This window comes from Theobroma umbraticum, unplaced genomic scaffold (assembly GCF_002168275.2).
Source record: "Theobroma umbraticum cultivar Fairchild unplaced genomic scaffold, ASM216827v3 scaffold_146.0, whole genome shotgun sequence".
In the NCBI taxonomy this organism is placed as follows: Eukaryota; Viridiplantae; Streptophyta; class Magnoliopsida; order Malvales; family Malvaceae; genus Theobroma; species Theobroma umbraticum.
Window position 1 is genome coordinate 3,324,336 of NW_018397265.1, and position 17,199 is coordinate 3,341,534.

At 30.9% G+C, this 17,199-nt stretch overlaps 1 protein-coding gene across 2 annotated transcripts; it reads right to left on the reverse strand.

Annotated features, from left to right (window-relative positions):
• Positions 1-8,284: 8,284 nt before the first annotated feature.
• Positions 8,285-15,015, reverse strand: LOC110422744 (uncharacterized). 2 transcript variants are annotated; one of them, XM_021436758.2, is made up of 7 exons: positions 14,095-15,008; positions 11,755-11,793; positions 11,581-11,651; positions 9,636-9,700; positions 9,456-9,545; positions 9,166-9,258; positions 8,285-8,955 (listed from the first exon to the last, which is right to left on the reverse strand). In XM_021436758.2, exons 1-7 carry the CDS (start codon positions 14,685-14,687, stop codon positions 8,554-8,556), a joined length of 1,353 nt encoding a protein of 450 aa, XP_021292433.1. In that variant the 5' UTR covers positions 14,688-15,008; the 3' UTR covers positions 8,285-8,553. The 2 variants fall into 2 exon arrangements, with proteins under 2 accessions (XP_021292433.1, XP_021292434.1); XM_021436759.2 differs by lacking the exon at positions 9,456-9,545 and having other exon boundaries at positions 14,095-15,015.
• Between the last annotated feature and the right edge of the window lie 2,184 nt (positions 15,016-17,199).

Consider the following 17,199-nt stretch of genomic DNA (forward strand, 5'->3'; position numbering starts at 1 on the left):
ACAAAAGCAACATCATTATTAGAGTCCAAATCTAACATAATCAAACCATTTTTAAAATAAACATAACAAAAAAGTGTGCCATCAAGAAAAATAGACAAATTATAATTCTCAAAAGTAAAATTAATCCTAAATCCATTAATGTTAAAATTGAAAATAGATTACATCGTACAAACGGAGTATGAAGCATATCATGTAAGAGCCATTTTTGCCCATTGTGCATTGTGAGTTGGTAGGTTCCTACTCCTAGGACCTTTTCATGTGCTCCATTCCTTATCATGACAAAGTGTCAACTTGTTGGTAAACGATGGTAATCTACATATCCTGCACAATTGTAGGTTATGTGCTTGGCTGCTCTTGTATCTACAATCTAACCAAGGAGAGAATGAGATATAAACACATGAGAACATACATAAGTTCCAAAGCGGTTTAAAGGATGAACATTCTTAAGCTTAGTGCATTTCTAAGCAAAATGTCCCTTCTTACCATAGTTAAAGCATTTCAACTTGGTCTTATCTTTTTTTCCCACTATAGTTGCCTTTTTGGCACTTGGTGACTCCATCACTTTTGGGCCTTAAATGTGTAGTTTTTCCCTTCTTTTATTATCTTTTTCGTTGAGGAACATACCTTTTGCGATTTTCACCTTGAGCTATCAAGGTAGTGTTGTGAATAGTTTCTCTATGCTCTACCTCTAACTCTAAATGGCGAAAATGTCATCAAAAGTTTTGATCCCTTCATTGTGTGGTAATACAAGCTTCACATGTTCCCATGAAAACTCAAAGAGTGACTGAATCACAGCTAAGACCTGCTACTCATTTGTGAGATCATAGCCAGCTGCTTTCATCTCTCTTATCATGGCTGACATAACCCTTAAGTACTCAGTCATAATTAATTGAACCTAAGTGTCAAGACACAAAGCCTCGTAAGTGTGGTTTCGCCATACTTGGATTTTAGTTGTTCCCATAATTGTTTGGTAGTTGGGAAGTTCTCAAACTCCCTAATGAGATCATTGTGAATGTAACTTAACATGGCAAAGAGCGCGCTATGATTTCTTTTATGCCAAGTGTCATAGGCCTCTTGGTCACGACAATGTTAAGCAATGTTTCCAACTTCAAGTGGGTTAATCTCTTTTGTCAGAAAATCAAGCAACTCTTGCTCATTAAAAAGATACTGAACCTTGTTATGATATATATGATAGTTTTTTCCATCAAGTTTGGCACCTTTGGTGAAATCAGCAATAATTTATTTTGAAGCCATATCACTACATCATTGCATAAGATTTAATTAAACATATATCTAATTTTCTAATAAATTAAAATTAGACTTATTTAATTTTTACCTATATTAATCATTCAAAAATTTTGCATGCATGCTAGTAATCATCACCAATAGTATAAGCATTAATTAAAATGTCTAATCTAATTTAACCTCAGATTATGGGAACAACTCCCACTATCCTTGAGCATGGGAATGACTTTCACTTACCACATTATATAATGAGTTCTATTAAAGAATCCTATTGATATTTATGGGTGCCCATATCCAAAATAATATTATGCGTAAAGTAAGCACGAAATTGCATCCCTTTACATGGCCTTAATAAATAATTAATATAAACTTAAAATAAATTACATCATAAAGAACCTACTACATCAATCTACAAAATTAGGGATGTTGTGTTAGCTTATACGTATTTATTATTTTGGATGATTAAAATCTTACATATAAATGTTATGCACACAAAACTAGCACTAAGTAGATCAAAACTTTCAGATGCTTCAAGGAAAGACTACAACAATCTCCTCGACAAAGCATCTTACGCATACAGTAATTTTTAAGATAGGTTGGAGAAGTCACAAACAGTCTCTCTTAAAACTAAGTTTCTTTTGACAAAATTATCGAAACATATAATCACTGTACTATATTTTTGCATACAATTTTACTTAACAAATAAGTAAAATAACTATATCGTACATTTTATAAATTTTACTTAACAAATAAGTAAAATATTGCAATTATACAAAATATACTCATATGGCATATAGCATTTTACAACATATGTAAAATAATTGATTTAACAAACTTTTTCTAAATTTACTCAAACTATATATTTGTTTTAGAAAAAAAATAATTTCTAATATACAACATATAAATAAAAAAATGTAGTTAATTAACATATTAACTAATTGTATTTATAATACATGTGAATTTAATAAAATATTAACATGCCAAAAACATAAATAATATTACGAATTTTTTTGTCAAATTGTAATTACCAAAACATTTTGGGGTCATTATGTAAAAATAGAAACTTATGAGGTAAAAAATACAATTTTGAAAAATATATCCATTGGCGCCATGTGGCCGTTACATCAAACCCTATATGGCTATCCCCGGACCCTTTTGGTGTTTACTATTTGCTAAACTTTCATTTGAAGTATGCTTCTTTGGTATAGTAGTTAAAAGGTATTTTATAAAGTTTTAGTGACTTTGTTAGTGTAAGTTCATTGCAAGTTCGAATCTTGCTAGTTGCATTTTCTTTCTCCTTTTTTTTTATTGCCATCCATAAGACGCCACGTGGCCTTAAACCAATGCACCTATTTCCACTAGATTAAAGCCTACTCCTTCCCTGTATTAGTTTCAACAAAATAAATTTGTAATATTATTTTTTTATGATATATATATAAATACATATAATATATCTTTAGAATGCTAATAAAAAATAGAACATGTATATTACAAATTCATATATAATAAATCATATATTGGTAATTTAAATTAAACAAAATCATAACCAAACATGTTTTCAAAATGTATACAAATTAAAATGATGAAAGCAAGTTAAACCTTGCTCTGATACTATTGTTGGGAGGTGGACCTACCTTCTCAGATGAATATTCCACTTCCTATCTAATCGAAGAAGCTTGTCTTACGAATTGTCCTTCATGCACAGAACAATCTCTTCATTCTCGTTATTATGGAATGGCTACTAGAGTTCTCCATAAGAAATTACACGTTCCAAAATTATCTAACCATGATAGTGCCTTAAGAATGAAGTGACAATGAGAGAAAAGAGTTTTTGGGTTTTTTCTTTTTTTACTTATAATACAACTCATATTCACTCTTGATTGCATGAAAAAACTAATACGTCTGTTTACTATTTATAACGTGTTATACATATAGAGATAGGATATTTGTTTTAAATTTAAACAAATTAAATATAAATATAATAAATTATTACATAGATAATTTTTATTTAAATTTAAATTTATATCCTATCTCATATGTTTTTCAATTATTCAATTGCAAAATATCATAACAATATCCAATATTCATTGATTAAATATTTATTAATTGTTCACAAATAATTAATTAATTGCATGCTATGTGGATGCGCCACATTTAAATGCAACAATATACAAAATATGTATCTTTTGGATGACATAATATGTAATTCTACTACTATATGTAGTAATTATATTATAATTATTGAGCAAAAAAATTATATTATAATTGGTGTTACAAATCAGTTATTTATTCATTCTTTTGTACTGGCACTATTAGTTTACACAATGGGAAGTAAACCTTTTCCATCTTATAATCCACCCTTCCATCTCAACATTCTACTCAACTCCTTTCCAACCAATAAGGTTTCCATTTTAAATGACTTACGATATTACTTTTTACTTTTTGCTTTTGCTTTATAACAATCAGATGACTCTATTAAACTCGGCATAAATGACTCCATTAAACTTGTTTGAGACTTGATTCAATGTGAAAAATTTAGAGATTGTGACTTGATTCAATATGGAGAAACATTTAACAACATGAAAAATAATTTTAGATTGTTTAGAAAATATTGATAAAATTTTAAATTTGCTAGATGAAAGAAACTATAAGAAGAATTCAATTAGGGATAATTACTTGAAGTTCATGATTAGAAAACTATGAATGCCTTTCACATCAATATTCAGATTTCAGAATAATGGTATGCAGTCTTTAACGATAAAAATAAATCATTTGCATATGTGCATGATTAAATTACAAATTTATTTCTATAGTTTATAATATGTTTATTAAAATCTTCTCAAATTTGTTATGAAATACTTTGATGGTTAAGAATTAAATGCACATTAAATTGGTATTAATGGAAAACATAAGTGTATCTGACCAAAATATGACAACAAAAGTTGTCTTTGGGAGGCATCCATTGGGTTCAAAACTTACAAGCTAAGCTTTATGAAATGGAAACAAATTTTCTCTAGGGAAAAATTGTATTAGTGCAGTGTTTCTCATGAATGGTAGATGCAGAGCTTTGCCTTAATTTGAGAAGTTGTCATTTTCTTGTATGGTTTTTTCATTAATTATTCTTACCTAAATATGTTTTTATTAATCTTCAAAAGCTAAATTGTTTAAATGGTCCCTTTATTAGTAAATTTGTTAAATAAATTTGTTTCCCTTTTGTACCTAATTGAACCCTTAAATTTTTTTTTGTTTCAATGAATCTTTAATTGGATGAAAATCATTAGAGTTCATTATGCCTATGAAGTTAGCATCTACACATAGATGACTTAGGTTGGTGAAGCTCCAAGTTAATATAAATTTTTATATTTTTAGCCTCTTGGAAGCTTACCACATAATATAATGAGTTCTACTAAAAACACTTATTGATATTTATAGGTATCCATATCCAAAATAATATTATGTGTAAAGTAAGTACAAAATTACATTCCTTTACATGGCCTTAATAAATAATTACTACAAATTTAAAATAAATTACATTATAAGGAGCCTACTATGTCAATCTACGAATATAAGGATGTCATGCTTGCTTATATGTATTTATTAATGTGGATGATCAAAATCTTATGTATAAATGTTATGCACACAAAAATAGCACTAAATCGATCAAAACTTTCAAATGCTTCTAGGAAAAACTACAATAATCTTTTCGACAAAACATCCTACTTCCACAGTAATTTTCAAGAAAGGTTGAAGGAGTCACAAACGGTTCCTCTTAAAACCTAATCTCATTTGACAAAATTACCACAACATATAATCATCGTACTGTCTTTTTACATACAATTTTACTTAACAAATAGTAAAATAATTACATCATGCATTTTATAAATTTTACCTAACAAATAAGTAAAATATTGCAATAATATAAAATATACTCATATGGCATACAACATTTTACAACATAAATAAAATAATTGATTTAATAAACATTTTCCAAATTCACTCAAACCATATATATATATATATATATATATTAGAAGGAAAATAATTTCTAATATACAACATATACGTAAAAAAAGTAATTAATTAACATATTAATTAACTATATTTATAATGCAAGTGAATTTAATAAAATATTAATATGCCAAAAACATAAATAGTATTATGAAATTTTTTGTCAAATTGTAATTACCAAAAAATTTTGAGGTCTTTCTATAAAAACAGACACTTGTGAGGCAAAAAAATAATTTTGAAAAAGTATATTCGCTAGCGCCATGTGACTACCACATCAAGCTCTTTATGGTTGTGTTTGGACGTTTTTGGTCTTTATTATCTACCAAGCTTTCATCTCGAGGATGCTTGCTTGGTGTAATAGTTAAAGGGTTATAAAGTCTCAATGACTTTGTTAGTGCAAGTTCATTGTAAGTTTGAATCCTACTAGTTGCATTTTCTTTTTTCATTTTTTTTTTACTGTCATTCATACGATGCCATGTGACTCTAGACCAATGCACCTATTTCATTGGATTAAAGCCAACTCCTTCCTCATATCAGTTTTAGTAAAATAATTTTGCAATAGTTTTTTTATGATATATATATAAAGACATACAATATATCGTTAAAAAGCTAATAAAAAATAAAACATATCTATAACAAATTTATAGATAATAAATCATATATTGGTAATTTAAATTAAACAAAATCATGAACAAAACATGCTTTCAAAATATACACAAATTAAAAGATAAAAGTAAGTCAAAACTTGCTCTAATACCATTGTTGGGAGGCGGGCTTACCTTTTTAGACGAATTTTCACTTCCTATCTTGATCAAAGAAGCTTGCCTTATGAATCCTTCTTTGTGCATACAACGCTCTCTCGTCCTCATTATTATAGAACAGCTACTAGAGTCCTCCACAAGAAATTACATGTTCTAAAACCAGGTATCTTAAGAATGAAGAGAAAATGAGAAAAAAAGAATTTTTGTTTTTTTTCTACTTATAGAACAACTCATATTCACTCTTGGTTGTGTGAAAAAACCAATACGTATGTTCACTATTTATAACTCGTTGGGGATATAGAGATTGGATATTTGTTTTAAATTTAAACAAATTAAATTTAAATATAATGAATTATTACATGGATAATTCTTACTTAAATTTAAACAAATTAAATTTAAATTTATATCCTATTCCAAATGTTTTTCAATTAAAAAAATCAAAACAATATCCAACATTAATTAATTAAATACTTATTAATTATTCATAAATAATTAACAAAATTACATGCCATATGGATGCACCACATTTAAATGCAACAATGTATGAAATATGTATCTTTTAAATGACATAATACATAATTCTACTACTATATATAGCAATTATATTATAATTATTGAGCAAAAAAATTATATTATAATTGGTACTACATTTCGATTATTTATTCATTCTTTTGTACTCGCACTATTAGTTTACACAATGGGAAGTAAACCTTTTCCATCTCATAATCCTACCCTTACATCTCAACATTTGTACTCAACGCCTTTCCAACCAATGAGGTTTCCATTCTAAATGAATTACGATATTACTTTTTACTTTTGGTTTTTGCTTTATAACAATTAGATGACTGTTAACAACATGAGAACTAATTTTCCTATTTATGTTTTACTTTTTTCATCTAATAATCCTACCCTTCCATCTCAACATTTGTACTCAACACCTTTCCAACCAATGATGTTTCCATTCTAAATGAATTACGATATTACTTTTTACTTTTGACTTTTGTTTTATAACAATTAGATAACTGTTAACAACATGAAAACTAATTTTCCTATTTACGTTTTACTTTTTCATTTTATATGGAAAAACATTTAACAACGTGAAAAATAATTTAGATGGTTTAGAAAATATTGATAAAATTTTAGATTTATTAAATGAAAAAAACTATAAGAAGAATTTAGTTAGAGATAATTACTTGAAGTTCATGATTAGAAAACTATGAATACCTTTCCCATCAATATTCAGATTTCAAAATAATGGTATGTAGTCGTTAACGATAAAAATAAATCATTTTCAAATGTGTATGATTAAATTTCAAATTTATTTCTATAGTTTATAATATTTTTATTAAAATTTTCTCAAATTTATTATGAAATACTTTGATGGTTAAGAATTAAATGCACATTAAATTGATAGTAATGGAAAACATAAATGTATCCAAGCAAAAATTGACAGCAAAAGTTTCCTTTGGGAGGCGCCCATTGGGTTCAAAACTTACAAGTTGAGCTTTATGAAATGGAAACAAAGTTCCTTTAGGGAAAAATTGTATTAGTGCAGTATTTTTCATGAATGGCAAATGTAGAGCTTTGACTTAATTTGACAAGTTGTCATTTTCTGGTATGATTTTTTATTAATTATTCTTATCTAAGTATGTTTTTATTAACCTCTAAAAACTAAATTGTTTAAATGATCCCTTTATTACTAAATTTGTTAAATAAATTTATTTTTTTTATCTAATTACACTTTTAATATATATATATTTTTTGTTTCAATGAATCTTTAATTGGATAAAAATCTTTGGAGTTCGTTATGCCTATCAAGTTAGCATCTACACATAAACCACTCAAGTTGGTGAAGCTCGAAGCAATCTAAATTTTTATATTTGTAACCTCTTGGAAGCTTACGTGGAAGAGATATGCGGCACAACTTTTTTGGATCCAATTAATGCTTAGCTAAGCAAAAGCAATACGTTACGCCGTTCATTGGATATAAGAAAAAGAGAGGCACGTACTGGACAAGTTTGATGTACGTGAGGTTTATGCAATTTTGTCATACGCAAAGTGGAAAAACAAAAGGCAAAAGAAAAGAGAAGGGAAGAGAAAAATGGAAGCTAACTTTCCTTTTTGTTTTTGATAAAGGATGTGGCAAGGCAAATTCTAGCTGCTCTCCGCAGAGGTTCAGCTCGCAGACGGAGAGACCATTACCTGCTGCTCTGATTTTCATAATGTACCAACTATCATGAAGCAAAATGCTCCAGACCAACAAGCAACCCTCAAGGAAAATGAAACATTAGATGCTGTCCAGAGGAATCCTTAATTTCATAAGATTTTATCAATGACAAAAAGAACAGAGAAACATTTTCAGGTTCCAACATTGAAATGCTGAATCTTATTTGCCGACACAATTTGCTGTCATATACTTCACTGGATACCTTCTAGCAGCAATCTTTGAGACTAAGAGTTCGTTCCTTTTTCTACTGTCTTTTCATGGATCATGGTAGAAGAACTCAGTATTCTCTCTTTCGACGCTGCGACCTGCCTTTTATACTCTACAATTTAACCAGTGGATAATGTCATTCATTATAGTCTCTCGTTCTGGTTCGAAGAGGAGATCATGTAAGAGCCCTTCAAATAATTTGATTGTTTTGTCAGTTGAGGAAGCCTCTTCATACAGTTTTTGAGAAGCTTGAGGATCAGTTACAGTATCATCAGTGCCATGGAGAACAAGGAACGGAATACGCAATCTGTTCATATTCCGCTGCAAGTAGGATGTAATACGAAGAATTTCATACCCAGTTCTTACTCGGATGGATCCAGTGTACACCAGTGGATCTGAATACTTAGCCACCAGTGCCTCTGGGTCCCTAGAAACTGGCATGCCCTTCTTATTCGCAATACTAACTTGGTATCTTGGCAATAGAAATGAGATAACTGGGGCAAGTACCTATAATAGGCAGAAGAAATAAGGACATAAAGAATTACCATGCTCATTGGCTTACTCAGCACTTTTAAATCATGCTGTTGTTACTTGCAGCATTTGACAATGTTACACCATGTTCTTCATAACTTCAAAGAAGAAAAGCAAAGAAAAAGAAACAAAAAATGATCCTGGAAGTGGGATAGGAAAGAAGAAGTGACTTAAGGAGATTCTTACCACAAAAATTGGATGAGATGGCTGGACGCCCACAGCTGGGGAAGTCAGTACAATGCCTGCTACTTGGGCTTCAACTTTAGGATCAAGTACTGCCTACAATTAACGCAAAAAGGTGAGAGTTTAGCAGGAATCAATCAACAGTGGCAAGTATATTTCTATTTTTATTTGAGTAAAGAGGCAAGTCATCAACAAATGAACATGGAGATTAAAAAGAAAAAAAAGCAACAGAATCAATATCAATATATGATTCAAAATATTACTGAAGAACTATCATTCTTTACAAAACTTACTTTAAGAATAATTGCTGCACCTGTTGAGTGCCCGAAGCAAAAGCATGGGAACCCAGGATTTTCAGCTAAAACCTTTTCAAGGAACATTTTCTGTAACAAGTTGGGGAGATAAATGAATACAGTTTAATATGATCCAATATTTACTTCTATATATTTCTGCAAATGAACCTTAAAACATACCATATCAGTAACAGCATCATCAAGGCAATGAACATATGCATGCAGCCCATCACTTCCACCATGTCCTACAGATATGAGGAGCAGATAAACTTAAATTAAAACAAAATAAAGGTGATCAGAAATTACTATAAACTACTGAGTTCGATGAGAAAGCACTAAGTAATGATATCTGAGAAAACAATAGAAGTGCCCATCAAACAATGGACCAGAAAAAGATAAAAGAAAATAAATAAATTGCCATTTAGAGAAGAATGTTGCACACAGACACGCATGACAGGGGGAAACAGAAGGTTAGCTAGGAAAGCAAATTTCCGATTACAAATACCAAGTATGCTTCCAAATAGAGTGGGAAGGGGTGAGTGGGAACCCAATTTTGGTTGAGTTATCACAGATACTGTTTCAGAGATTGATTATTTGAGGAATATGCTAGCATGCTGCAAGGTGCAACTTTGGTAGAAGACAGTGCTTCTTCCTTTGATATTTACTGGGGAAACTTTCATGTGCTGTGAAAATTCATCTAAACCAATAATCAAGAGGAGAATATTGTCAAAATCCATACTTTTCGTAATGCTATGTTTCTAAAGGTCATATAAAACAGGAAGACAATCTTTTCGAATCTTGTTTATTCCAAACACTCAAAAATAAGCTTACTTAGTATGACGAGCTTCAAATGTTACTTTATTGCACCAATGGGCTTCCCAATAGAAACACTCAAGCCCTGCAACATCCAAATATAGATGCATTGTTGAAGAAAGGCGTCTCTAGACTATGAACAAGAATATATAGAAGATAATCTGTAAAGGATTATCCGAAGGGAGGAAGACAAGACTAAATTGATCGTATATAAAGTTATTTTAAATCTGATTTTACGCCAGCAGGGAAAAAATACAGAGTAAACTAAACTAACAGAAACAACCACCGTGCCTTTGAAGAAAATAGCTTGGCTTTTACCATTAGAGCATTTTCTTCTGTGACAAATACTATGCAGCCTTTTTTCTCTGTCTCTAGTCAGCAATCCCAATGATGGTATAAAAGAATGATGCTCTGGCAGAGAAACTTATGTCCAAAAATGAAAATGTACTTGAATTTTTGTAAGAAAAAAAAAACACTTTTTAAATTCAATTCTAGCTCATAAATCTGAGATGGGACCTTAAATAGTCCTTTGCTGATTAATGGATTGATTGGAGCCAGACAGTTGGATTATTGTGGAGTCACAATGAAAATGCAGGTGATAAACAAGAGCAATCTATAACTCCATGATGCTCAGGCTAATAAAACATGTTTACCACAGAGATAATGAGCAGGCAGCAACATTTTTGCAATTCAAAAACTTCACAAAAAATAGTTGAAATCATCATAACATGATGAAGGCTTTTTCCTTTTTGTATTTGTCTTTGTGTCCATGATGTCTGTTCCAATGGTAAGAATTCATTTTATTTCTTTATTTTCCTCTTCCTTTTACCAATTCTTTTTGAAATATATTCTCTTTCCATTGATGTGATATCATATTTTAGACACTGTGCTTGCAGAGAAACATTGACTTGACTAGGTTCACAAAGGCAACAGGGAAAATATTTTAAGGACACAAAGAAAACTCTAGGCACACAACAAGAAAATGTCACTACTGAAAGAGTGGCCAGCAATGTTTGATCACTTGTGATAATATCGAACAGAAACACTACCACAAAACACACGCATGCACTAAGTATGAGGGATCTTGAAGTGTGAAACCAGAGAAGTGGAATGGAAGACATTCTTCGTGGTAAGAATAAGCAAGGAACCTATCATATGGCTTCTGATTTTAATTCTAGTCACTTGTATGAAATGATAATTCTATCAAAAGAAATGGTAACTGAAAGAAAAAAGACAAATAAATTAAACACAAAAAATGAACATAAATAGAAGACGGACTTTTGGGACAAGCAGAATGTGATTTTAACATTACCAATCCAATCCATTCCATAGACCTTGAATCCATTCGCATTAAGTTGCTTTGCAAAATCATTGTATCTGCCACTGTTGTGAAAAAAAAAAATAAACATCTTAAGCAAAAGATAGGAAAAGCTATGGAACCAGTTGAATACGAGCTCCAGAATGGCATTAGATCCAAATAACAAACCTGTGTTCATTCAGGCCATGCAACAGAACAACTAGTCCCCTGGAAAAAGGACAAAATAACATCACTATCAAAATTAATAAAGTGGGAAATTTTAACTTTAAAAGAAAATTGAACCAAAAATCAAGAACTTAAAGAATGTAACCAATAAATTAACTACAGAAAGAGCCATTGAAATGGGAAGGAGTTGGTAGATATTGCAGAAGCCTGTAGCTTGAAGCTAATAGAAGGAAATATTTTTTATAATTGATAGAACATAACCAAAAAGATTTGTAATAAACAATTTTTCAACATTCAGTATGTTAAATATGAAAAGGAAAAGAAATGATTATAGAGGAAATAACACAAGTAAACTCATAACCCACTAAGCATCACTGTAGCAAATGTGCCCAACATCACTAAAGTTTGGCAGCATCAATGTCTGCATCGTATTTTAGTTATTTTACATTGAAAGAGGACAGGTCGAGATCCCAATGTCCAACATCTAAGGGTTTCAGCTAAGAAAACCCTGATGAAACCTTGCTTAGGTTAGACCTACGGCATTTGAGTAATTACTGATCAACTAGCACCAAACAAGATTGCTTCCAAACTTGAAGCAAGCACATGCATAAAATAAAACAAAAAAGATTGCAATTAAAGAAGAATTGTACTTATTTGATTTGCTAGTTCGGAAGTAAACAAATATACACCTGGAAATGAACTATGTAGACTATTTATTAATGCAAATCCCAACAAATTAATCCAAGCAGGAGACTTTGAAAAAATTTAATGGAAAAAATATCCATCTACGTAAAATTTAAAGATTATTTAACGGAAAAAATTTCCATCTCCGTAAAATTCTGATTATCTACCATGTAGCATATTGGAGCACATGGCTTCGAGGAGGAAATTTGACTAATATGATTCAAATTTTAGTTTCTGATTCGAAGATTAGACAGCCAAGAAGAGTGATGTCATAGTTTAAGCATTATACTACGATATAACTTGACTTTCCAGTTTCATTTTAAAGGCTATGAGGTAGCCATTATATTGCTGTAATAGCAACATAGAGTAATCTAGTGAGTGTTTACCCCAAAAAATAAAATTATCTAGTGAACAAAATCATACTGGCAACCAGCCTTCGTAGTGGTCGTGGCCAACTTCAACCCATAGCTTCATCTAGGAAGAAAACCCTTGGGCTCAAATCAATTTAAATAATTGTCCAGTTAGCACCAATTGCTAACGTAAACTAACTCCATTATTGTCATCAAAACCCACCTTAACCTACAAATTTCAATCAAGTCATCTAGACAAACACTCTAATACCAAAATCTAAAATGGTGTTGGCCTCCAGCAATGTAATTTATTACTACAGCATAATTTACATATAGTGACAAGGGTATTCTTGCTTCGGTCTTATCAAAATTCAATGCTTTTATTATTTTCTCTTAGGATTTTCATTTGCTTATTCCAGTTTCTGTTGGCATCATGGTCTGCAGCACAAGTTAAACAAATTCTGGCACAAATTTTGCTTTCTCAGGCATTTAAACAGAACATGAATTCCTAAAGTTGAACTATGCATGAGCATGTTGTTTTACAAACTACACACACTAGTATTAAAAGCATTTCGTGGATCAGTTTTCCCTTTCCAAAATTCAATTCAATAGGAATATATGCCAAATGATGAGTTTCTCAATATCTGATAAGGAAACATTTGACAATGGCAGAAAGTATTAAAAATATTCTCTTCTTTGCAAGTGCCATTCCATAAACATTCACAGAAAATCACAGGCAAGACAAGGTAGGGGACCAAAAGGGCAGAAATAATCAAGAAAAAACATATCGCTTTTACTAGGGTACAGAAATGGGACAAGGTTATTTCTTTTAATCCATTCAACACACATAGTTTTAACCACTAGTTGCCAGTGATGATATGGATGTCTTCCAGAATATGCCTTCCAAAATATCCACTGTCTTTGGAAACTCAACCATGCATGCACTCTTCTGTCAACATATCGAAATGAGGACATTTCTCCACAGTTTTCAGATGCCTACCTCTTTAATTCTTCCATTTGGAATTTCTCGAGCATAACATCAAGATGAATCAAAGATGCAGAAGAAGCAGAATTCTATGCAACAACTTGTTAACAGTACTACATGCACTCACCGAAACATCCATCTCATTGTCAGAAATGCAAACCCCATTTTTTAGAAATAAAATTAAACTGAAAACATGCCATTAACATCCATTTAAAACAAAGTGGCCAGACACTAATCATTAATCAAGTCACATTTATTTAAGAAAAAAACAGATAGTAATATGAAAATCTTAAATAGGGACGAAAAAATTAATCTAAAACTGACCTGACTTCGACAGAAATCGGAGTCCACGACTGAGTGAATAACGTCTCGCCTCTCGCATTAACAAACAGCGAAAACTCCCTCACCGTGACGTCATCATCGTCCTGAACCACCCTCCGAATCGCCAGTGCCCGCCTCGCCGCTGCCTCCTGGTCCACAGTCACCGCCCCGCTTCTCCACGGCACCATCGCCGCCGGCACCCTCACCACCGCTGCGGACCCTTTCCTCCCACTCTCCTGTTTCTCATCCTTTCCAACTTTCTCTCCGGAATTGATCGCGACGGCGCGTTTTTGTCCCCTGAATGGCAGCGGCAGTAACAAAACGATGGCGTTTACCAGCATCATCAGGCTCCTCAAAGCACGTAAGGAGAAGAGAGCGTTTATACGGCCACTCGCGCCCGACGTAAGCGGCTCCACCGCCATTGTTTTAGTAATGGTTGAGATTAAGGGATTGAAATCCTTGAATCGGCTCTTTGGTTTGTAATTATTTTTGCTACAAACGTATGTTTTCACTTGAAAATGGGAAAGTTTAAATGGAAATTTTTGAAATTTAGTTTCTCTGGGTATTACAATCGATCCAGTAGTTGAACAGATCATAAACGGAGAGAAACCAAATCAAATGGAAAAACAGAACAACAATCGTTAAATACTATTTCTTCTGTTTTTCCCTATATTTAGCTGTCTTACGGCTCAATTCGTGTATAGTTGGAACAACGCTTCCACCATAATTAGATTAGAGCATAGCCAACAAAAAAATAATAATAATCCAGAAGAGTAAGAGCTTTGGTTCCTGGAAAATGATGGATATGATAATATATTATTAATAAACAAAGAAACTTTTATTTCTGTGCTTGTCCGTGAGAATTTCTGGCAGAGAGAAGAGAGGTAAAAATCAAATTTAGTTTGTTTGTTGTTCACTATTTCCTGTTATATAAAAATAAATGGAACAAAAAACTATGTGCGTTGGAAACTTAGGTTAGGACGTCAGGCGAAAAAGCCACTCCGTTCATCTTCCAAACTGACGGTTCTAGAAATTACAGGTGGATGGGAACCAACCGAAAGGCCAAAAATATATTCTAGTAAGTAATAAGCAAAAGAAAGAAAATGGGATTAGCCAAGATTCAGGTGACGCGTGTCCACCGAAAATAAGAAGCACGTCCCTTTATGCGGCGAATTGGCGAAAAAGTCTGGCAAAGAGCGAGACTACCTGATAGTGACAAGTGGAAATTAGGAAATCTGCGGTAGTGCTCACTTGGTGCCACGTGTAAAGTCTTGCTTTTGAAAAATCAGAAAGGAAAATCCTTCAGCCAGTGGCGCTACGGTTTAGGTTGAGCAAAATAGGATCTCCTTGATTATTCATTCGAATTAAACACAATTTCGATAAAATATTTAGTTTAATTGATTTATTAAGTTAATTAATTTAAAATATTTAATTTAATTATTTTATATATTAATCAAATAGATAAAAATTAAATTTTTTATATATTAATATATCATATATACTATTATTATTTTTAATTTTATATAAAATATAATATGTATTTAATATTTTTAATTTTTAACTACTATTTATTAAGTTACATTCTCCTCCTCTTCTTTATTTTTGTTTTTTAACCACTCATCTTTTACTCTCACTTTTTCACTTTACTCTTTTTTTATTTTACAAAAATTTATTATACATTTTAGAGATGTCAAAGATTAATATTATGAATGCCATTTTCGTTATCAAAGATTGATGAGTGATGAGGTTAGAAATGTATTCTTCACACTTTAATTGAGGTAAATGTTAAATTTTAAGACTTTTTACATACTTTTTCATTTTTAATCTTTTTTTACTTTATTATTAAAAAAATTTATACTAATTATATTTTTTATATTCTTTCAATTGTTAGATAACCTATGTGAGTGAATATGAAGAGTTAAGTTATGGAAGAGATTCAAATTGATAATTTGCTACTGTTAATGGTCTTGTGTTAAATACTTTTATTTTATAAATGTTAATTTTATTATCTTTAACTCTTTGTTATGTTGAATTTTGAATATAATTGGATGGTTTATGTAAAAAGTATAATTATATGAATTAAGGAACAAATACTATGTTTTTTTTATGTTTAGATTATTTATATATTTTCTAATTATGGATAAAATTTATAAGTTTTGATTTTGTAATTTATAAAAAATAAAATGATAAAATTTTGGTCTATTAATCCAAAACCGAATTGACGGAACCAATTTAATATTTGATCTTTTTTTATATTTGATTGATTTTGATCAATTTTCTAAAATATTTGATCAATTTGACATTTAGATATGATAAACCAACCTAACCAAACCATCCAATTACTCACTGCTAACTATAGCTAGTGTCCCCTCTCTCCATTGTTTAGTGTTTTGTATCACACAAATTATGTTGCCCAAGCTTACACTTCTTAAAGTAAAAATCTATGAACAAGCAGCTCCCCTGCACATTTTGCTCACTAAAATAAAATTTCACCCCATTAGTTTTATAAAATTAAATGTTCACTTTACTAGTTTTATGAAATTTTATTTCAGCTCGAAAACACTTTAAAACATTTCATTTAAGGTTCTATTTGTTTGGAATTCATGAAAATACTTTTTGAAACGAATTTTCATTTTTTTTTTAAAAAATACAAAAGTATAAATGGAAAAGAATTTTGAACGAAATTCAACCTATTGATTCAGACAAACCACCAAAACTCATTACAATTTGAACTCCAACCTCCTCGGCTTAAAACTTTCCTTTTTGCAGCCACCAAAAAAGGTAGGAAGGCTCATACGGGCCTTCTCACTCTTCATCATGTTCCTCCTCAAGCTTCAATCTCCAAGCTAAATTGGAAATCTTGTTGAAACATGCCCCAAAAAAGGCACATGCCAACCTGTTCCAAACTCTTTCAACTGAGTCTAAGGGAAAAAAAAAAATCCCTTTTTATGCTCAAATATTGCTATTTGGCTCTTTCATTGTATTTATTTTCATTGTTTTTATGAATTTGAAATGGGGTTTCATGTATTTTGAAAAACTTTGCTTGATTTGGGTTAAAATGATGATGAAGTGTTGAGAATAATGGAAATGTAAATTGTTGAATAAGAT